The sequence below is a fragment of the Xiphophorus couchianus genome, chromosome 6 (assembly GCF_001444195.1).
Source record: "Xiphophorus couchianus chromosome 6, X_couchianus-1.0, whole genome shotgun sequence".
NCBI classification, from domain to species: Eukaryota; Metazoa; Chordata; class Actinopteri; order Cyprinodontiformes; family Poeciliidae; genus Xiphophorus; species Xiphophorus couchianus.
The window spans coordinates 30,485,119-30,508,377 of NC_040233.1; the positions used below are offsets into that span (position 1 = coordinate 30,485,119).

At 41.2% G+C, this 23,259-nt stretch overlaps 6 gene segments (V, D, J or C); all 6 read right to left on the minus strand.

Annotated features, from left to right (window-relative positions):
• Window positions 1-4,081: 4,081 nt before the first annotated feature.
• LOC114146663 (T cell receptor alpha variable 18-like) lies at window positions 4,082-4,878 on the minus strand. The segment is given in 2 exon segments: window positions 4,082-4,576; window positions 4,704-4,878. Coding segments are annotated over 2 exon segments (582 nt in total).
• Window positions 4,879-5,556: 678 nt separating this feature from the next.
• Window positions 5,557-6,401, minus strand: LOC114146669 (T cell receptor alpha variable 3-like). The segment is given in 2 exon segments: window positions 5,557-6,174; window positions 6,247-6,401. Coding segments are annotated over 2 exon segments (468 nt in total).
• A 2,722-nt stretch (window positions 6,402-9,123) lies between these two features.
• LOC114146424 (T cell receptor alpha variable 18-like) lies at window positions 9,124-9,826 on the minus strand. The segment is given in 2 exon segments: window positions 9,124-9,530; window positions 9,658-9,826. Coding segments are annotated over 2 exon segments (525 nt in total).
• A 561-nt stretch (window positions 9,827-10,387) lies between these two features.
• On the minus strand, window positions 10,388-11,472 carry LOC114146679 (T cell receptor alpha variable 3-like). The segment is given in 2 exon segments: window positions 10,388-11,257; window positions 11,338-11,472. Coding segments are annotated over 2 exon segments (438 nt in total).
• Window positions 11,473-15,187: 3,715 nt separating this feature from the next.
• On the minus strand, window positions 15,188-16,314 carry LOC114146425 (T cell receptor alpha variable 1-1-like). The segment is given in 2 exon segments: window positions 15,188-15,570; window positions 15,706-16,314. Coding segments are annotated over 2 exon segments (420 nt in total).
• Window positions 16,315-20,516: 4,202 nt separating this feature from the next.
• LOC114146426 (T cell receptor alpha variable 18-like) lies at window positions 20,517-21,221 on the minus strand. The segment is given in 2 exon segments: window positions 20,517-20,911; window positions 21,039-21,221. Coding segments are annotated over 2 exon segments (438 nt in total).
• Window positions 21,222-23,259: the final 2,038 nt, after the last annotated feature.

Consider the following 23,259-nt stretch of genomic DNA (forward strand, 5'->3'; position numbering starts at 1 on the left):
GCTGACTCCACCCCGACCAGAGAGCCCCTTCCGGCCCAACAGCAGGAGGATCCGCTTGCCATTGGTAGTTTGCAAAAATGAAGAACAAAAGAATAAGAGAAAAAGTAGGAAGTTTGTCATCCTCATTGAATTTGAAGAAAAGAGTTGCAACAAAGCATCAAAATAGGTTTTCTCAGTTTTCAGGTCAGACCTTATATCCCTCCACCACTTTGTTGTTTCAAAGGTCAAAGGTCACAAAGGACACACAGCAGCAGTTTGTAAAAACTGCTGCTGATGTTCAAATGTGTAGAAGATCACAAGTTACAAGAATGTAAAGAATAAGACCAAGAAAATGTTGTAACTGTGGAGGGAAACAGAGTTACATATGGAGGATGTGAAGTAAAGAAGAAGGCAAAAGAAATTATACAGATTAAAATGACTAAAAACATAAAATATGCAGAAGCAGCTAAAAATGTGAAGGAACAGAAAACAAGAGAGATTGAACAAACAGCGAGTCAAATTCCACAGCAAAGCAAAGAACAGTCAAAAGAAAATGTTATAATATTCAGTAGAAAAACTATTATTGGTAGCATATGTTATCAACCAAGCATAAAACTGAGGAGATTAAAATAATAGTGAGAGAAGCTGAAAAGGTTTTGGGTTTAAAGAGGATCATGGAGAAGATAAAGGAAGATGGGAGACCAGGACCAGCAGGTGAAAATGGTTCATGTTAATATTACAATGGAAAGCAAGAAGTTTAATTACTAACAGACAGAAAGTTAAAGGTTATAATGATAGTCTTGAAGAACAACCAGAAATTATTTGTGTTCAGGAAAATGGTTAAAAAAACATTAGATTTTGTGATTAAAGGATATGATGGAGTAAGAAGAGATGGACAGGAGGACGTGGAATATCTATGAAGCAAGGGATAAAATATCAGGTTTTAGGGAAATAACTTGAATATATAGTTATTGAGATATGGGAACAAGAAGGTACATTTAAAATAACAAATGTTTATAATCCATGTAAAACATTATCAATTGAAATAATGGAAGAGTTAACTGAATATTTGGAAGGGAAAATAATTTGTTGTGGGGATTTTAATGCAAATAGTACATTATGGGGTAAAAGTAATGATAAAAATAGACAAGTTATAGAAGAATTAATGGAAATGAAAAATCTTCTATGTATTAATGATGGGAGGAAACAAGAATCAATATAAGAACAGGGATGGAATCAGTTATTGATTTAACAATTGTCTCAAATGTTTTAGCTGGTATTTGTGATGAAAATTCAACAATAGGTAATGATCATTATCCCATAACAATAAGAGTAGGATTAAATTTAAATAATAAGAATATAAAAGTCAATAAAACAACTGAATTTGAATAAGGGAGACTGGATTAAATTTAGATACTTGAGTCAAATAAACTTAGAGAAAGTAGATATGACAATGGATATAAATGATATAAATTTAGAAATTAGTAAAATAATTATGGAAGCAGCAGATAATTCTATAAAGAAAACAGGGTGTAGAAATGATAAGAAAATGGTGCCATGGTGGACAAATGAATGTAAAAAAGCAATAAAGTTAAGAAATAAAGCATTTAAAGTACTAAAAGGTAACCCAATTTATAAGAATTTAATTGATTGTAAAAGAAAGCAAGCAATGGTAAGAAGAACTATTAAGAATGCTAAAAGAGAATATTGGAGGAATTTCTGTAGCACAATAGGGAAAGAAACCAAAATAGAAAAAATTTGGAAAATAATTAAAAGAATGAATGTAATAAAGAGAGAGTTTGAATATCCTATATTAAAAATGGATAATATAAATATAGTAAGAGATGAAGATAAAGTTGAAATATTGGCAAGAACATTAGTAAAATTCACAGTTCAAATAAAATTAGTGAAGAAAAGGAAGAGAAAATACAAAACTTAAATATAAAGATTTATTAGAGAAACAAATAATTTTCTGAATGTTGAGTTTAAAAAGCCGAATTGAATTATGCACTTAGGAAGACAAAAAATACAGCAGCAGGTAAAAATTAAATTTATTATAGAATGATAAGACAACTCAGTGAAAAATGGTTTTAGAAAAGGGAGGAGTACTAATGATCCAACACTTTGTCTAGAGCATGAAATTATAAGAGCACAAATAAATAAAGTGTAGTGGCAACATTTTTTAATATAGGAAAAACATATGATATAATGTGGGTTGAAGGAATATTAATTAAATTATACACGTTGGACATTAAAGGGAAATTATTGAAACGGATTAAAGACTTTTTAACAAATAGGAAAATGCAAGTTAGAATTGAAGTCAGAAAAATGTAAAGTAGAAAATGGAAGCGAGTTTTATAAATCCGTTATTGTTCTCAATTATGATAAATTATATATATAAAGATATTGGAAAAGAAATGGGATGTTCACTTTTTGAGCTGTTTGGAAAAGAGGGAAAATGTAGATTTCATTGTAAATAAATTACAACAGGTTATTATTGAAATAGAGAAATGTGCGTTGCCATGGGGATTTAAGTTTTCAGTTGAAAAAACAAAAGTAATGATATTTAATCAGAAAAAATAAACAAGGAAATAAAATTAAAATTATGTAACCAAGAATTAGAGCAAGTAAAGTGTATAAAATCTTTAGGGCTATGGTTTGATGAAAAAATAAAATGGAACATAAATATTCAAAAAGTAATAAAATCTTAAATGTAATAAAATCTTAAATATTTTGAGATGCTTGGCTGGCAGTGACTGGGGAGCAGATAGAAAATCACTAAAACAGATTTACACAGGAACGATGAGATCTAACATAGACTTTGGTTGTATAGTTTATGGTTCAGCAGCTAAAACACATCTGGTTAAATTAGACAATATATCAGGCATTAAGATTATGGAGCATTGGGGGCGTGCTGTGGTGGCGCAGCGGGTTAGCACGCCCCACACCTTAGTCCTCGACGCGGACGTCGCAGGTTCGACTCCCAGTCCTGACGACCTGTGCCGCATGTCTTCATCCCTCTCCTCATCCTCCTTCCTGTCTGCCTACTGTACAAAAAATACGAGCCACTAGTGCCGCAAAAACTCTTCGGAGAAAAAAATGGAGAAAAAAAAAGATTATGGAGAATTTAAAACCACATCAACAGCAGAAATAGAAACTAGAATTAAATTATTGGTTAAATTTACAAGGAAATAAGTTTGATCATCCAACTTGGGAAACTTTAAATCCATGTTGGGAAAAAAAATAAAATTAAATAAGGAGTTTTGGATGGACAATTGAAAAGAAGCAGGAAATCCTGAAACATGCAGGGGTTTGTTCCTGGAGGACGAGTGTTGGGAGACACTGATCTACAGCGTCAGGATCAGGAAGCCGGTCTGCCGAACCTGAGACCGGTTCATTTTATTTCTAGTGTTTTCTGAGGAGAAACCAAAACACAGCTTACAAAAGAAAAGTCCCAGCTCTACTGTGGGACTAGATCCTGATGTGAGCATAAACTCGACTCATTTAAGACTTTAGGCTTTCAGACTCTTAGTCCGCTTGTTCTATTAATGGATTTCTACCAAATAAACTTCAAATTGTTTTCACAAATGTGTTTCTAGTAACAAATGTCATTTTCAAATCATCTAGTGGACTAGTGGAAATATTACAAACTACAACTAAAAAGCTCAGAGTGAACCATTTCCACCCAAGAGCTCCTTAATTAGTCACTTAATGCAAAAACATCAAAGATTTTCCAAGCTTCGTTCTTGAATTGGAGCCAATATAAACTAACTGAGCTCATAATCAGGAAGACGCTGGTTCAAATCCTTGCCTGAGCGAAGCTGTGGTCCCTGAGCATGACTCTTCACCGAGTGTTGCCGTGTATTAGATATAGATGTGGTGACCAGGACAGGTAAAGAGCGGCAGCCATGCTGCCTCTGACTGAAGCTGAAGAGTGACTGAATACTGCATGACATCATCACCAGATACGGTGCTTACCGTATAACACTAAGACACTATTATTATATATTTGGAGTTATACATCTGTCCAATAAGCTTCCAGTTTTTAAATACTCTCACTACTGAAGTATTTTTCAGAGGACATACTCTGTAGTAATTTGGCAGAAATACTTTTGCTTTTATTGGAGAGCTATTTAACCCAGTGGGTTTCCTAACTGGTTCCACTGGTTTCCTCTGACTTCTCCCACTTTGAACTGTTGGAGAGGAACCAGGTGAAGATGCTGCTGCCCTCTAGTGGCTGCTGTGGAGTACTGCAGGTTTTTGTATAAGGTTCTGGTGTTTCCTGTCACTGTGGGCTGCAGAGCGCAGTAGTACACAGCAGAGTCTGACAGACGGAGATCCTGGATCTTCAGGTTGAAGGATTTGTTGGATTTATTGAGGTTAGCATCAAATCTGTTGTTGTTGATCTCTGGAGCTTTGTCTTTTGTTGATGACATCTGCTTCAGCATGAACTTTGGGAAACTGTTTACTTCTTGCTTATACCAGAACAATGTGGGCGTCGTATAGGATGTTTCAAAGGTACATCTTAGAGTCAGTGATTCTCCTGCAGCAGCAACAACTTCTCCTTCTGTCTGCTTCACTGAGTCTCCTTTACACTCTGGGGAAGAACAGAACATGCAGAGGAAGAGATGGATCAATAAAGATGATTGATTAAAGGAGAACAATCAGCAGCTTTAAAGACTTCTACTCCATGTAGAGGAAACATGTTGATCTTTGTATCTTACCAGAGAAAAGAGCAGCCAGAATAATCCACAGCCAATGTTCCATCTGTCCACCAAGGTTTAAATCAGCAGGAGGAAGCAGCTGATGTTCAACATTCAGTCTGACTATTGTTCTCTTCATAGCCAGCAGCGGCTCCAGTGTGCATGCTGCCCTGAGGAAGCACCGCCTTTGTTGAACTCCGCCCTCACACACAAACACACACTCCCATTAATTTCTATAACTAATCTTGATATTTCCCCTGAGCCATTTAATTCCCACCTTATTCCCAACGCCTAACTCAAAAATTGTGTTTTTATTGAGTGGACATGGCAAAATGTCCTCACAGCTATAAATGTCCACACAATGTTAGTCGTTTGTCAAGATTAAGTCCTCATAATGATAGCTAAACCGGCACACACACACACACACACACACACACATAATTTGTTTCTCTGTCTCTGCAGAGGCTTTACATTAATTTCCAGCCCACCTCTAAATTAACTCAGAAACATCACTTCCTGTGGACTGGACTTACATCCCGACTAGTCGGTCCCCACAACATAGTATGTTAGTGAAATGGTCCTTATTGAGCATCAAATACAAGACCACACACACACACACACACACACACACACACACACACTTGAACACACACTTATGTGCTAAATTGGCAGATTATCCAATCCTTAACATTTTCTAACTTATTGTGGCTGAACATGATTTTTTCCCATTTTCTAACTTATCAGAACTATTAAGGGCAAAACGTCATACTAATTTGTTTAATTTTAGGTCAACTAGATTCTTACAAAGAGTGGATATGGATTTGTCTGTAACATCCCTCTGTGAGATGTGGAAGTGAAAAACCTACAGGAAGGCTAAGATGAATAAAAAGAACATTTTTATTAAACACAAGCCCATTTTACAGACCGGAGCACAATCTGGAGGAAACAAAGCCAGTCCAGAGTTTCCCAAAGATCTACAGTCTCTGCATCTCTTCATGGGGTCCAGGCAGCATCCTCAGCTCAGCATATGGCCTTCGTCATCATTTAAAAAGTGATCTGCTGCTTGTTCACAAACAGCCTCATGGTTTAAATGTTGGCTGTTTGTGGTTTAACAGGGAGTGAGGCCCTCTAGTGGCTGCTGGGGAGTACTGCAGGTTTTTGTACAGGGTTCTGGTGTTTCCTGTCACTGTGGGCCTCACAGCGCAGTAGTACACAGCAGAGTCTGTCACTGCAGCAGAGGAGATCAGCAGATCCATCTGGGTTTTATCAGCATTCATGTTGAAGGAGAAACCAGGAACCGGATCCTGGAGTTTCTCTCCTGTTCCTGAGTGGGAGATCAGGAAGTCTGGAGGTTTTCCAGGATATTGTCGATACCAGAAGATATAATCACCATAAACAGCAGCTTTAGAGTAACTGCAGGTCAGAGTAACAGAGCTGCCCTCTGAACTGAACTCCTCAGTCTTCGCTGCAGTGAGTTGTTGACAGTTTACACCTGAAGGAAGAAAAACTGATATAAGTGAAGAACAAGAAGGATCAGATTATTCTCTGAAAGACTCCAACCAACCTGATCCAGTGATCAGAACCAGCAGAGTGAATCCAGATGTGAGCAGAGACAGCATGTTGAGCAGACTTAATGTTGGAGAGTTGAGCTGAGCTGAAGGAGGAAGTTTGAGTCTCTTTAGAGATCAGGGACAGATCAGCTCCTCCTCTTCCTCCTCTTCCTCCCGGCTAACAGACTCACAGCTTCAGCTGGTTTATAGCTCTCAGTGTCAAACTGTGATGCTGGTTTCTATAAAGTAAACTGTTAAAATGCTGGATGGCTGACAATCTCTTCCAACTAACGTCTGATAATCAAAGGTCTAAATCTGTTCCATATTGTTTCATTATTGAAATAAAACATTAAGACTATCGTTCACCAATAACAGGCCATTGAGACTGATTGAACTAGGCCAGACTGGTAGATATCATTAGGAAAATCCCAGCTCTGTGTTTCACTGGGATTAGGGCTGTTGTCAACGAATATTTTAGTAATCGAGTAATTTATCAATTATTCTTACGATTAATCGAGTAATCGGATAAAAAACATTATCAAATAAAATATTGGTAAATCTGGCATAACAAAAGTTTTACTATCAGACATCAACATCAGTCCAATTTTTCATTTTTAGTTTCTCTAACAGTTACTTTTCTGTAGTTTAGAAAACTAACCTGTAACAATAATATCTCACTTTCTAAGTTAACCTGTAGAAAAGTTATACAAGAATCTGAAATTATATCCAGTTTAATAATAAAGAGGCTCACAGATACGCTTATAAAAAATGTTTATACTCCAGCTTTTAGTTTCTGTATTCATCTTCAGTCAGTTTAATAGATGAACTCTCACTTTGCCCCATAACCTCACAAGCTTTGGGTTTGAGAAAATGGGAAATGTCGCCTGGAGTTTGGGGGACAGGCAAACGAACGTAAGATGGGAGGAAATAGACCAGGGAACGAACGTAAGAACTGGGGCAGCAATATGGGATTTTTACCCCACCTTCGTTCGTCACACTCAGAAACTCGTCTACAGCCATGAACCGCCATGACGCTCCGCCAGCTGTTTGTTCAGACCAGGATGATATGAAATTTATTGTGCGGTTCGTCTGTAAAGCTACACTTAAACTGTAACCATCAGCTACTCAGCCGCCCGCCGTGTTCAGTCTATCAGCTCACCTGTATTAATACCTGCAGCTCTGAACCAGCAGCTCCCGGAGGAGAAAGGCTGCCGTACTGCAGGCATGGCGCCAGTCATTTTAAAGATGCTTATTGGTTCCCAAAAACCATAAAAACCCGGACGTTATCACTAATCAATAAAATCCTCCCAGGCCGAACTTGAACATTGGACGTTATGCTGCCAATAACTGGAGGAGGAAGTCAGAGATCCGCGCAGCACAAATAATGTTCCGGCTGGAACACGGCACGCTAAATAATAAAACATAAATTAACGAAGATTCGAGGCAGGTAAATTTTCCTCGAGGAATTTTAATATTCGAGGTAGTGGAATAATTTGAGGAATCGTTTCAGCCCTAATTAGGATTTCATTAGGATTGATTCACTGATTCATAAACAGGTGCCTGCTTATCCTGCTGATCTCATTTATGTCCACAGCACTACATCACAGGTTAGCACAGCTAGCTTAGCTGCTGTTACCTTAAGAAAACGGGACATTTCAGAAAACCTTTAGGGCAGATTTTTGTGACTTAGTTTCAAGAAAGGGAAGAGAAAATACCCATAAGAGCTAAGCTGTTCATACTGGACTACTGGGTAATTAAGACTCACTGGAATGAATTTTACCAGTTCAGCCTCTGGTTAGCTTTAGCTGCACAGAGGCTTATCTCATTCTTTAGTCCAGCCAAAGACCTGGTTGGGTTATTTCCATCATTCTCCCAGTCCATTGGGACTCTTAACATCCTATCCTGGTTGTGCGGAGAGGTGACCATCATAGAAGAGGTAAGATGACTCGGTCTGCAAGCATTTTCCCATAATACAGTTAGAATGCCTTTATTGTCACTGTGCACAAGCAGACGCAGTTTGGGGCTGCAAAATACCTCTGCACATAAATCAACATGGACAATAGAAGAATGGGGGCCAGCAGAGGTGATGAGTTTATGGTTGGGGGTATTTATAGTCAGGAAGTGTGTGTGTTTGGTGTTTGTATGTTGAACATAAGTTTGTGTGTTGAACATAAGTCCGTGAAGCAGTCAGCTCTCCCAGCCATCGTCTGATGCATGGCAGAGAGTTTACCAGCGGCCTCTGTAGATCCTGGTAGATCTTCCGATGGAGGAGCGGATGGTGGCAGAGAGCATCTGGTTTACATCCAGCAGAGTTTGAGAAGAAACAGCCATCTAAGTTCCACTCACTTCCAATTGCCAAAGTAGTTTTAGATTGGGCCGATGCTGAAATTTCCATCAACCCTAAAGTCTCACTGGTTAAACTCAGTAGTGATTCCAGTCATCCAGATTAGTTTGGTCATTCCCACCGGACCGAACTGGAAAGTTCTCCAAGGTCGACACCATTTATCACCTCAGCAAGCAATCAGTTTGTTAGATGAATCAAAATTAATTCATCCATCAAGGAACATTGAGATTTAATGGCTTAAATCTTTCAATTACCTTTCAAACTACATGAAGTATAGAAACCTAAACAGGTAAGCCTGTTGTTGGACCCCCTTTACCCAAAGCTGAGCAAGCTGGTTGTTTGATTTAGTGGTAAGGAAATGAAATCATGGTATTTTTGTAACTATTATTTAGCAAAACATATGACGCTTATTTTGTGTTCATAATTGTTCATACTTGGGACAAAGTTCATTCATGGCATATTCAGTGTGTCAGCACATTAAGAACCGAAAATAGTATTTTATGTTTTTTGACAACCAAGTTTTTCTAAAGGAGTTATACAATTTGTTTTAGAAGCTATGCCTTATGGACCTCGACCCTGGTTTATGAGGCCCTCTAGTGGCTGTTGTTGAGAACTGCAGGTTTTTGTACAGGGTTCTGGTGTTTCCTGTCACTGTGGGCTGCAGAGCGCAGTAGTACACAGCAGAGTCTGACGGATGGAGATTGTGGATCTTCAGGTCAAACGCTGAGTTGTTGACCTTCGCATCGAATCTGTCTTTGCTGAACTCTGGAGCATTGTCTGGTAATTTCACATATTCTTTCAGCATGTACTTTGGGAAACTGTTTCCTTCTTGTTTGTACCAGAACAAGGCATCACTTCCACCACTGGGTTTAAAGGTACATCTCAGAGTCAGTGATTCTCCTGCAGCAGCAACAACTTCTCCTTCTGTCTGCTTCACTGAGTCTCCTTTACACTCTGGGGAAGAACAGAACATGCAGAGGAAGAGATGGATCAATAAAGATGATTGATTAAAGGAGAACAATCAGCAGCTTTAAAGACTTCTACTCCATGTAGAGGAAACATGTTGATCTTTGTATCTTACCAGAGAAAAGAGCAGCCAGAATAATCCACAGCCAATGTTCCATCTGTCCACCAAGGTTTAAATCAGCAGGAGGAAGCAGCTGATGTTCAACATTCAGTCTGACTATTGTTCTCTTCATAGCCAGCAGCGGCTCCAGTGTGCATGCTGCCCTGAGGAAGCACCGCCTTTGTTGAACTCCGCCCTCACACACAAACACACACTCCCATTAATTTCTATAACTAATCTTGATATTTCCCCTGAGCCATTTAATTCCCACCTTATTCCCAACGCCTAACTCAAAAATTGTGTTTTTATTGAGTGGACATGGCAAAATGTCCTCACAGCTATAAATGTCCACACAATGTTAGTCGTTTGTCAAGATTAAGTCCTCATAATGATAGCTAAACCAGCTCACACACACACACACACACAAACACACACACACACACACACACACACACACACACACACACACACACACACACACACACACACACACACACACACACACACTTGAACACACACTTATGTGCTAAATTGGCAGATTATCCAATCCTTAACATTTTCTAACTTATTGCTGCTGAACATGATTTTTTCCCATTTTCTAACTTATCAGAACTATTAAGGGCAAAACGTCATACTAATTTGTTTAATTTTAGGTCAACTAGATTCTTACAAAGAGTGGATATGGATTTGTCTGTAACATCCCTCTGTGAGATGTGGAAGTGAAAAACCTACAGGAAGGCTAAGATGAATAAAAAGAACATTTTTATTAAACACAAGCCCATTTTACAGACCGGAGCACAATCTGGAGGAAACAAAGCCAGTCCAGAGTTTCCCAAAGATCTACAGTCTCTGCATCTCTTCATGGGGTCCAGGCAGCATCCTCAGCTCAGCATATGGCCTTCGTCATCATTTAAAAAGTGATCTGCTGCTTGTTCACAAACAGCCTCATGGTTTAAATGTTGGCTGTTTGATATTTCCCTGGAGAGAGACTCTGTTCTTCCAGCAATTAACTCATGATAAACTACAAAAATATTGTCAGCATGTTGGTAAGCTGCAGTCAGGTGTGACTGCCAGAGTCCAGGTAGGAGTCCTGTCTGGGGTCTGGGGTCTTTATTCTAATATTTGTCTGTCAGTTAACAAACAGGACTTTTTATAAAGTCCTAATTTTTGTAGTTTAACAGGCAGTGAGGCCCTCTAGTGGCTGCTGTGGAGTACTGCAGGTTTTAGTGGTTTAACAGGGAGTGAGGGCCTCTAGTGGCTGCTGTGGAGTACTGCAGGTTTTTGTACAGGGTTCTGGTGTTTCCTGTCACTGTGGGCCTCACAACGCAGTAGTACACAGCAGAGTCTGTCACTGCAGCAGAGGAGATCAGCAGATCCATCTGGGTTTGATTTTCATTCACTCTAATAGAAAAACCAGGAAGCGGCTGAGATAATTCTCCTCCCTTTGCTGTGTGAGAGATCAGGAAGTCTGGAGGTTTTCCAGGATATTGTCGGTACCAGAAGAAATAATCATTAACAGCTGCTGGTTTGGATAAAGTGTAGCTCAGAGGAACAAAGCTGTCGACTAAATTGAACACTTCACTGTACCAGGGAGTCGGTTGATCACATCTGACACCTGCAGGAAGAAAAATCTGTTCAGTTACAAAAGTTTTCATGAACATTTCAGTAGATTAAAGCATTTAGACTGAATCTGACCTGTTAGCAGAGAGATGATGAGCAGAGACAGACCATAATAGTCCATGTTGAGCAGAGTTAATGTTGGAGAGTTGAACTGAACTGAAGGAGGAAGTTTGAGTCTCTTTAGAGATCAGGAACAGATCAGCTCCTCCTCTTCCTCCTCTTCCTCTCAGCTTCAGCAGACAGTCAGCTCATGACAACCTGACCTGGATTTAATCTGTATTTAATCTGAATTTAATTTGGATTTGCTTGGTTTAAATCTGTTAGGTTTATTTTATTTCCTAACCTGCAAAGAATCAACCAGAGACACAAATGACTTTTCTGCAGAAGAGGAGAGCTGAAAACAGACGCGGAAAGCCGCCGTCAAACACTGTCTGGGATCAACTCTGCCAGATCTTTTTCTGCACTGCTCTTTTATTAGAAAAAACAAGGAAGGAGTTTGGGCTTTTTCACATAATCACACAAAGAATTTGACCAATGACCTTTACTACAGGATGTTCTGATTTATCCTCTTATGACTGACGTGTCTGATCTGTTGAGTTAAAGTAGTTTACTATAAAAATCAGTGAATACCTGAGTTTCTTCAGACAGGTCTTTCTGTTTCATTTGCTATTGTTTTGTATAAATTATAACCTGAGGATTAATGATGCTGAATCACATCCACCTTTATTCTCTGACATGAATCGAATCAACAAGATATCATGCAGCAAATCTTCTAATCATATTGTAAGGGAAACTAGGAAACTATAACCACTAGCAAATTTTAAATTTTAGTTTGGGCTCTTTGTGTAGTGAAATGCGAGTTTTGGATAATCAAAATGCAGACTGGAGCTGGGATCATGGTGATGAATCGTGACACACTTAGAAAAAGCCGTGACGCGTTTTCAGTGCCGAGGCCTCGGAGCGAGTCGACCAATCAGGGGGATTTTATGAAGCGTATCGAGGCTTGTGTTGATGCAGCAGGTTGTGACGTTTGAAGCCTCGTATTCGGGCCGAACCAGGTGACTGATTCAGGAACTGGTTCGTCGGTTTGGTTGCGGGTCGAAACAAAAGGCAGCAAAGCGCCGCTGTTTCACCGTCACATTTTCTAGTTTTAGGATTTTATTGCGTTTGCAGTTCTTTGGAGCGTCTTTTTTCCAATGGACCCAATTTTTCCTGGCAACACTTTGATCTAATAAATAGTTTCACACAGTAATAATAAATCATAGCCTGTAATGCCAAAAAACAGCACAGTGGATTTTAAAAGTGTCCAATGAACTTTAATGATGTACAGAAAAACTTGTGCCGAGGCATTTTGAGCTCTGCAGAAAGGAAACGATACTAACCGGTCGCCAAAGTTCAGCCGAGTCATTTTAAGATGCAAACATGAGACAGAAAACATTCGCTGGAATATTGGGAAGGTGGCAAAATGTTTTATCACAACTTCCATAAACCTGCTGATCCGTTTCTGGCTTCATCCACTCCGAGAGCAGAGGAACCACCTAAACCAGAGCTGTTAAAGTTTTTATGTTTAAATCATAAATAATGTCACTTTGTTCCTAGTGAGCTGGGTTAGAGTAACAAGCCAGTCACAACTCTCTGCCATTTTCTTTTTACCAGCCGTTATTTCATACTAACAGTGATAGAATTAAAATAATAACATATATAAATACTAATAATTATATGTAAGGACTGTTAGATACTATGTCTGTTTCTGGAATGTCTGCAGGAAATGATAAGCGTGATAAACTGACCTGGCAGGAAAAACACCAAAGGCTAAAGGGTCAAAGGTTGTGACCCAGAGACACAGGAACTGTTTGACGCCCTCACATGTACTTAAGACAGGAGATTCATTGTATGGAGAAGATTTATGAGTGTGTGTTAGCAGCTGGGTTTTGTTCTCCACCCTTTTAGGACCAACTGTTGGCTAAATGTAAATTAGGGCATCATGATTGCAAAATAAAGGAGAAGCAAGAGAGGATAGGGTTAGGGTTAGGGTCGTCTCTGTAGTCCAGGACGACAACGACCTGGACTACAGAGAGGAGGTGGAGCAGCTGGTGGACTGGTGCAGAGACAACAGCCTGATCCTGAACGTTGACAAGACCAAGGAGATGATCGTCGACTTCAGGAAGAACCGGCCCAGCCACGCTCCACTGCTCATCAACAGCTCGGCTGTGGAGGTGGTCAGCAGCACCAAATTCCTGGGGGTGCACATCACTAACGACCTCACCTGGACTGTGAACACCACGTCTCTGGTCAAGAGGGCACAGAAACGTTTGTACTTCCTGCGGAGGATGAGAAGAGCACACCTGCCCCCGCCCATCCTCAAGACGTTCTACAGAAGCACCATAGAGAGCATTCTGACCAGCTGCCTCTCTGTGTGGTGTGGAGGCTGCAGCGCCTCCGACTGGAAGAACGTGAGGAGAGTGGTGCGGACAGCAGAGAGGATCATCGGGGCCCCCCTTCCCTCCATTCAGGACATTTCATCCCAGCGCTGCGTGTCCCGAGGCCGAAACATCATCAGTGACCCCTCACACCCCCACCATGGACTGTTCTCCCTGCTGCCCTCTGGAAAGAGGTTCTGCAGCATCCGGTGCAGGTCCACCAGGTTCTGAAACAGCTTTTTCCCACTTGCCATCAGACTGCTGAACTCTTAACTGGACTGCACTTAAAATCTGGTCTCCACTTTATACCTTGCACATGTACAGAGCTAAATAACTTCTATTTTACTGTCAGTCCTGCACTTTATATTTTATATTCATATTTATATTTTATACTGTATTTTATTTTTATTCTGGAGTAACCTCACAATTGAAAGCTCAAAACATTGTCCTGGGCCGTATGCAACAAAATTTCGTTCTGTATTCACCCTGTGCATGAAAATGATAATAAAGTCAGTCTAAGTCTAAGTCTAAGATTCTCAGAGCGAGTTTGGAGACTGAAAATCAGACCCGCCTCTCTGCTCTCCTCACGAGTAAAATCCAATTCATTTGTCTTTTTTCTTACTTTTATTAAGGTTGAACCTGACAGATTAAAACTATAATCAGAATTTATGTTTCAGAATCAATCGTCATTTACTTGTTTATTCATTGTCAGGCTTCATGTTGTTTTCACAGGTCAGAATGATTTATATTTAAATATGGGACATAATTTATCATGAAGCTCATATGACAGAATAGGTTGAGTTCTTCTGTTTCATTCTGTCTCTTTTATTTAATCAGTTAAATCTCACTGAGATTAAAAATCTCTTGTTCAAGATGAATCTGCCCAACAGCAGCAACACAGAAAATGCAAACCATAAAACCACAGATACACAAACCCACTTTAAATATGATATGGTAAATAAAAGAGAAATAATGAACACACCAATACAAGCATAGAGGAGACTAACGATGCTGACACATTATTTACAAGCTGATTAAAAATGGCCTTAAGTACATTAAGAAACCTTGGATTCTGTTTAAACTTTAGGAAAACATAATAAACAAAAAACCATCAGTTTGCATAAAATTTTAGATTAAAAAAATCAAAATACATTAAATTTTAATTATTGGTATTTCTAATAAAGAATCTAAATACCAAGTTTAATGAAGTTAATTTAGTTAATAAGTCTTGAGTTTAAGTTTTACGTTTCCAGCAGCTTGTTGGGACCAGCGGACGTCCAGACGCTCATCAACCTGCAGCTTAGAACGGTTCCTCCCATTCACTTAGATCTGCTGGACAAACTGGAGCAGGAGCAGCTTTGTCATGAGGTTCAGTAAGTTTCTACAGAGAAACCTCAGGTTCATGCAGTCTGAGGCCCTCTAGTGGCTGCTGTGGAGAACTGCAGGTTTCAGTGGTTTAACAGGCAGTGAGGCCCTCTAGTGGCTGCTGTGGAGTACTGCAGGTTTCAGTGGTTTAACAGGCAGTGAGGCCCTCTAGTGGCTGCTGTGGAGTACTGCAGGTTTTTGTACAGGGTTCTGGTGTTTCCTGTCACTGTGGGCGCCACAGCGCAGTAGTACACAGCAGAGTCTGTCACTGCAGCAGAGGAGATCAGCAGAGTTCCTCGTTTCTGAGTTTTATCGATGTGAGCTGAGAAATCGGAGCGAGTTGGATGGATCGATCCCGACTCTGTGATGTAGAGCAGGAACTCTGGTCTGGATCCGTGCTGCTGTCGGTACCACTGGACATTATAGATAGAACCAGTATATCCGCAGCTCAAACTGGTGGGGCTTCCCTCTGAAGCGACGTGTTCCCTCTGCTCCTGTGTGACGGTGTTCATGGAGCCCATGGCTGTAAAATCAAGGTTCATGTCAGTCAGTCTGCAGCAGATTCAGGCATCAGGAGACTCAGAGGCTCTTCCATCCACATGTGGTCGCAGTGAGATTCAGAGAGACCATCAGAGCTTCTCTCTGTTCTGATACTCACCGATGTAGAGAGAGAAGAGCAGGAGGTACAGCAACATGTTCCAGGAGTTCAGGACAGACAGCAGATCTACAGAGATGATCCACTGCAGCAGAAGGAAGACTAACAGACCTTCATCATCATCATCAAGCTGCTGTTAGAGACGAGCCTTCTCATTGGCTGAGCTCAGCAGTGGTGGGAGGAGCCAGAGAGAAACTGGTTGCTGCTGAAGGTGAGGTTCAGCCAGTGAGGTGATTTCTGACTGAGAAACCAGCTAAAGTTAGTGAGTCGGTGCTGCAGCCAACCAGAAACTACTGAGACGGATTATGGTGATGAGGTTTCAGCGGCTCTGATGCTCTAAGATCCAGTTAACTGGTGATCCTCCCAGTTTAGGAACCAGTTTGAGATCAGATGACTTAGTGTGAAATATCCACCAGATGAGTCCACTGTGGTCATACTGGGATGAAGATGGTCAGAAATTCTCAGGCGACTGCAGAGGTGAAACGATGGCAACAGTCCCACATCATGCTGCTGCCACCACCAGGCTGAGTTTCTGAAGGGTCACCAAATTGTGGTCCAACCTGCTGGACGACCCACAAACCAGCCGACATGTTCCAGTTTGTCTTGCTTCTGGTTCTGGTTCTGGTTCTGGTCTGGTTCGGGTTCTGGTTCTGGTCCGGTCCAGTTCTGGTCTGGTTCTGGTCTGGTTCTGGTTCTGGTCCGGTCTGGTTCTGGTTCTGGTTCTGGTCTAGTTCTGGTTCTGGTTCTGGTTCTGGTTCTGGTCTGGTTCTGGTTCTGGTTCTGGTCCGGTCCAGTTCTGGTCTGGTTCTGGTCTGGGTCTGGTTCTGGTCCGGTCCGGTCCAGTTCTGGTCTGGTTTTGGTCTGGTTCTGGTTCTGGTTCTGGTTCTGGTCTGGTTCTGGTTCTGGTTCTGGTCCGGTTCTGGTCTGGTTCTGGTCCGGTCCAGTTCTGGTCCGGTTCTGGTCTGGTTCTGGTTCTGGTTCTGGTCCGGTTCTGGTCTGGTTCTGGTTCTGGTCCGGTCCGGTCCAGTTCTGGTTTTGGTCTGGTTCTGGTTCTGGTTCTGGTCTGGTTCTGGTTCTGGTTCTGGTCCGGTTCTGGTCTGGTTCTGGTCCGGTCCAGTTCTGGTCCGGTTCTGGTCTGGTTCTGGTTCTGGTTCTGGCTCTGGCTCTGGTTCTGGTCTAGTTCTGGTTCTGGTTCTGGTCTGGTCTGGTCCGGTCCGGTTCTGTTCTGGTTTTGGTCTGGTTCTGGTTCTGGTCCGGTTCTGGTCCGGTTCTGGTCTGGTTCTTTTTAAGGTCCGGTTCTGGTTCTGGTCCGGTTCTGGTCTGGTTCTGGTTCTGGTCTGGTCCGGTTCTGGTCCGGTTCTGGTCCGGTTCTGGTTCTGGTCCGGTCCGGTCCAGTTCTGGTCTGGTTCTGGTCTGGTCCGGTTCTGGTCCGGTTCTGGTCCGGTTCTGGTTCTGGTCCGGTCCGGTCCAGTTCTGGTCTGGTTCTGGTCTGGTCCGGTCCGGTCCGGTTCTGGTCCGGTTCTGGTCCGGTTCTGGTTCTGGTCCGGTCCGGTCCAGTTCTGGTCTGGTTCTGGTCTGGTCCGGTTCTGGTCCGGTTCTGGTCTAGTTCTGGTTCTGGTTCTGGTCCGGTTCTGGTCTGGTTCTGGTTCTCGTCCAGTTCTGGTTCTGGTCTGGTCCGGTCCGGTCCGGTTCTGGTCCGGTTCTGGTCTGGTTCTGGTTCTGGTTCTGGTCAGTGTGTCTGTCCTGTAGGATCAGGTCAGTTGGAGGGTTTGAGGTTTTTCTCCTTCTACCATCCAGATTTACTACATGAGTGAATCTGTTTTAGTTTTTCTTCAGGCCTAAAGTGATTAGATATAAAGATCTAGTAAGATTGTAGGATTATATAAAGTGTTCAATCTATGCTAGAAAACCAAGTTAGAACAGTAAATATGTTGCTTGAAACAGCAAATGTTTTGTTCTGGTTGCTTCAGGTCTAGTCCAGGGGTCGGCAACCAATGGCTCCGGAGCCACGTGTGGCTCTTTCATCCTTCTGTTGTGGCTCCCAGTGACTTTGGGAAATAGAATATTTTATTAAAATTAAATCATTAAAAAATGATGAATTAAAATCATTTTAAAATAAATTTCTAAATCTGAAGATTATGGTAAACTTGTAACATTAAAACAAAAGTTTTGAACATTTTTAGCACCCAAAATATACGTCATGTCCGCCGATGTGCGACAGGCTTTCCTGGCGAACCCCACATGTCTGGCAGACCGCATTTTTTTAGCGCACTGATTTATTGACTTTTTGATCCTTGCCTGGAAGATACATCATGAATAAATCCAAGAAAAGGAAACATTCTGAAGATGGCAGAACATTTAATGCTACGTGAACAGATCATTTTGCTTCACCGCTGATGAAACTGGTTCACCTTCTGCTTAATATGTGGCGACAGACTGGCAAACAACAAGAAGTCAAATGTTGAAGACATTTGAAGAGCAAACACTAAAAAATATCCTGAGGGAGAGGAGAGAAAAAAGGTTGTTTCTGAGCTGATGCTGAAGCGTACGGCGCCCCCTAGGGGACATGGGGATTTTTTTCTTTTGCGTTCATAAAACTCTACTGGTCAGTTATGCAGCATAATTGAATCCTGTAGCCTTTCTTACGGTGGGCGCCGTACTTTATGCTTTAATAGAAGGTTATGTGAGGTTTTTCCATGAATGTTAGTATCTTTTTGTGAAATATCTGAAGTTTTATATCTTTCTTTAGGATAGAAAGGCACCACAAACCTACGATATGAACAGAAACCTTCCATAAGTAGGAAAGAAATAAAAACACATTATAATTTGGACTATTTCTGAGTTATTATAGCGGGTAATAAATTATCTGACAGTTTTGATTGTGTCTCTGTTGTTCTAGTCTGAATGGTTTAAAGAGCTGCTTTCAGCTCCATCTTCGCCTTAACAGACATAAACATGCAGTAAAAAATAAATTGATTTTCAATCAGTGTTTTGCACCAAACAGTTAATAATAATAAACAAGTTTTCACTGAGGCTCTGTAGGAGCCTTATGAATTAAATAAGTAATTATTGATATGACAGGAGCAGGAGGCTTTGACACTTAGGTGTGTCGACGTGACGTCACCAGGTGTGAATGGGAAGGATACTGGCTTTGTGTGTATTAGGAAGCAGATGAGCGGGGCGGTCAGTCCTTGCAAAGTTTGGAACCTGATCATCAAAATGGAATAAATCGATAATTGTGACAGAACAAAGAAATGATCTGGACTTGATTGATAAACGGACAGGTTAGATTCCCCGAGTTAACCCAGAGTTAATCCCTTTACCATCATTAGTTTGTCGTGTTTTTAATAATAAAAACTTGTTAACAGTAAAAACTGTTTGGTGCAAAACACTGATTGAAAATCGATTTATTTTTTCCTGCATGTTTATGTCTGTTAAGGCGAAGATGGAGCTGAAAGCAGCTCTTTAAACCATTCAGACTAGAACAACAGAGACACAATCAAAACTGTCAGATGATTTATTACCCGCTATAATAACTCAGAAATAGTCCAAATTATAACGTGTTTTTATTTCTTTCCTACTTACGGAAGGTTTCTGTTTATATCGTAGGTTTGTGGCGCCTTTCTATCCTAAAGAAAGATATAAAACTTCAGATATTTCACAAAAAGATACTAACATTCATGGAAAAACCTCACATAACCTTCTATTAAAGCATAAAGTACGGCGCCCACCGTAAGAAAGGCTACAGGATTCAATTATGCTGCATAACTGACCAGTACAGTATTGCGAGGGAACGCAAAAGAAAAAAATCCCCCATGTGTTAAGTGAGTACCAGAGAAAGGTCCTATTTTAACATTTCTACCTTTGGAGCCCAGAGACGGGTCGACTGACCTGAAGGATTTTAGCTAGCATCATATAACCAGTTTTGCATGATTTTCCACTCCTCCTTTCTGGCCTGACGGTCAATGGCCACGTTTGCAATTGAAGAAGGGATGCTAATTTGAGCCATCAGAATCGTCAGTTTGGACTCAGGTGTGTTGACCCTCTTTCGGGACTTCAGGGGAGAAACCCTGGTACTCCCAGTGTTAGGGGGCTCCGTACTACGGGACACAGAAGCAGACTGCGCATTTTTTGGTTTGCTTGGTTGGTTCAGTACCGGTGGATAATATTTGGATAAGTTTTGATTTTTATCTCCTGAATAAGAGGAGGACAGGTGACTGCATTCTGTTTCTATGTTTCCTTCAGTGCAGGTTGGGTAAGTTTCGATTTTTATTTCTTAAATACAAAGACCCAAATAGACAGAAAGTATTTTGTTTGAAATTGAGCATCAACAAAGTGTAAAATGTGTTTTGTTACATGCAGAAATAAAATTTTGTGTTCTCTGCAGCAGTTCGTTGATTTCATAAACGCAACATAGTATCGATTTTTGTACATAGCATATAGGTTTTATATATATGACGTCAAAATGGGTTGTGGCTCCAAGTGCATTCTTTTTATTGGGAGGCGGTCCCAAGTGGCTCTTTGAGTAGAAAAGGTTGCCGACCCCTGGTGTAGCCGCAGTGAAAGGAAACTACTGGAGAAGCATTTCAGCAGCAGGAATCAGACGATCCTGATGAACCAAGAGCTGCTGCTTCCTGGCAGAGCGTCTGATGAACAACCCAGCTGCTGAAACTGAACAGTCTCAGGTCTGAATGCTTAGAAACAGGTAGAGATAAACACACGAACCAATCAGCACAAAGGAAATGCTGCTAAAGGAAACCAGCCACAGACTGACCCAGAACCAGAACCAGACTCAATCCTAGGAATTTAAAGAACTAGAGAAGGATGTGAGGCCCTCTAGTGGCTGCTGTGGAGTACTGCAGGTTTTTGTGCAGGGTTCTGGTGTTTCCTGTCACTGTGGGCCGCAGAGCGCAGTAGTACACAGCAGAGTCTGACAGACGGAGATCCTGGATCTTCAGGTTGACTGATTTCTCTTTTGCCTCGGTGTTGAGATCAGCATCAAATCTGTCTTCACTGAACTCTGGAGAATTTTCTGAAGTTGTGGAGTAACGCTTCAGCATGTACTTTGGGAAACTGTTTTCTCCTTGTTTGTACCAGAACAGATATGGATATGTATCACTGGTCTCATAAGTACATCTCAGAGTCAGTGATTCTCCTGCAGCAGCAACAACTTCTCCTTCTGTCTGCTTCACTGAGTCTCCTTTACACTCTGGGGAAGAACAGAACATGCAGAGGAAGAGATGGATCAATAAAGATGATTGATTAAAGGAGAACAATCAGCAGCTTTAAAGACTTCTACTCCATGTAGAGGAAACATGTTGATCTTTGTATCTTACCAGAGAAAAGAGCAGCCAGAATAATCCACAGCCAATGTTCCATCTGTCCACCAAGGTTTAAATCAGCAGGAGGAAGCAGCTGATGTTCAACATTCAGTCTGACTATTGTTCTCTTCACAGCACCACTTCTTATTGACACAATGCTGGAACACAGAGCACAAGGAGAGCGCCGCCTACTGGAGCACGGCGCCCTCTGGTGGCTGCAGGTTTTTGTACAGGGTTCTGGTGTTTCCTGTCACTGTGGGCCTCACAGCGCAGTAGTACACAGCAGAGTCTGTCACTGCAGCAGAGGAGATCGTCATGGACATTTCTTCTTTGCTTCCTTTAAATGTCATCCTGTCCAGATGTTCTGATCCACCAAAAGGTGAGTGAGACCTCAGGAACTCTGGAGGTTCTCCTGGATTTTGTCAATACCAGAATAAGAAATAAGCAGAATCTTTGGTGTAACTACAGGTCAGAGTAACAGAGCTGCCCTCTGAACTGAACTCCTCAGTCTTCGCTGCAGTGAGTTGTTGACAGTTTACACCTGAAGGAAGAAAAACTGATATAAGTGAAGAACAAGAAGGATCAGATTATTCTCTGAAAGACTCCAACCAACCTGATCCAGTGATCAGAACCAGCAGAGTGAATCCAGATGTGAGCAGAGACAGCATGTTGAGCAGAGTTAATGTTGGAGAGTTGAGCTGAGCTGAAGGAGGAAGTTTGAGTCTCTTTAGAGATCAGGGACAGATCAGCTCCTCCTCTTCCTCCTCTTCCTCCTCTTCCTCTCACCTTCAGCTACTTTCTGATGGAAATATAAAGTTTTTACTTCAGATGATAAAATACCCAAAATAAAGACTTCTCTGAATCTGGAGAAGTTAACAGATCAAACTTTCCCAGCTGCTCCCTGCTGTTTGCTTTAGAGCAGAAATATTAGAGAAACCTTTAAAAGCTGTGGATCATTGTTAGAATGAATAATTTCAGATCTATGGTGAAATATAGCCTGGTTCCTAAGTATGTGGAAGTTTATCTCTAACATGGCCAGAGCTGCACTCTAACAAATACATTTAGTTCAGTTTGTCAGAGTTTGCACTTTGAGTAGAATTTATTTGGAAAATGTTTTTAAAGTCTCGTTGTGTTGACCTTGTTTTTGTCTATTTTATTTCACTACAGTAAAATTTTGTGCTACACCCAGCAGGTGGCGATATCCAGCTTTAAACCAGCTGGATATCGGGAAAACAAAAACAAAAAGGGGAAAACAAAAACACATAGAAACATATCGGATTTGGAAAAAGTGGATTTGGGCATAAACTGGTAAGTGAATGGTTTGGATGGAAATGAGGAAAACATGGATTTTGGTGGGTGGATGCCAGTGGGAGGGAAAGAGGGAGAAATAAAATAGATGAAGGAAAGGTGATAATCAAGGTAGTAAACAATAACTGGAAGGAAGTAGTTCAGAAGAAAGGATAGTTAGGAGGAAAGTTAGGAGGAAGGAATTGAAAATAATAATAAAACTTAATGTGGCAACACTAGTGTATGAAGCTGCTACTCTGCCCTTCAAAGCCGGGTAACCAGCAGGTGTCAACAGCGCCACCTTGGGAATTGCCCCTAAGGAAGTAGGTCAGTAAGGCACTTAAGGTTCATAACCAATGAGAACTCGCACAGCACACAGGTCCAGTTCCTCTGGATGCCCCCCCACCGCCTTCAGCTCTCAGCCAGAGCTGGCTGACTCCACCCCGACCAGAGAGCCCCTTCCGGCCCAACAGCAGGAGGATCCGCTTGCCATTGGTAGTTTGCAAAAATGAAGAACAAAAGAATAAGAGAAAAAGTAGGAAGTTTGTCAATCCTCATTGAATTTGAAGAAAAAGAGTTGCAACAAAGCATCAAAATAGGTTTTCTCAGTTTTCAGGTCAGACCTTATATCCCTCCACCACTTTGTTGTTTCAAAGGTCAAAGGTCACAAAGGACACACAGCAGCAGTTTGTAAAAACTGCTGCTGATGTTCAAAATGTGTAGAAGATCACAAGTTACAAGAATGTAAAGAATAAGACCAAGAAAATGTTGTAACTGTGGAGGGAAACAGAGTTACATATGGAGGATGTGAAGTAAAGAAGAAGGCAAAAGAAATTATACAGATTAAAATGACTAAAAACATAAAATATGCAGAAGCAGCTAAAAATGTGAAGGAACAGAAAACAAGAGAGATTGAACAAACAGCGAGTCAAATTCCACAGCAAAGCAA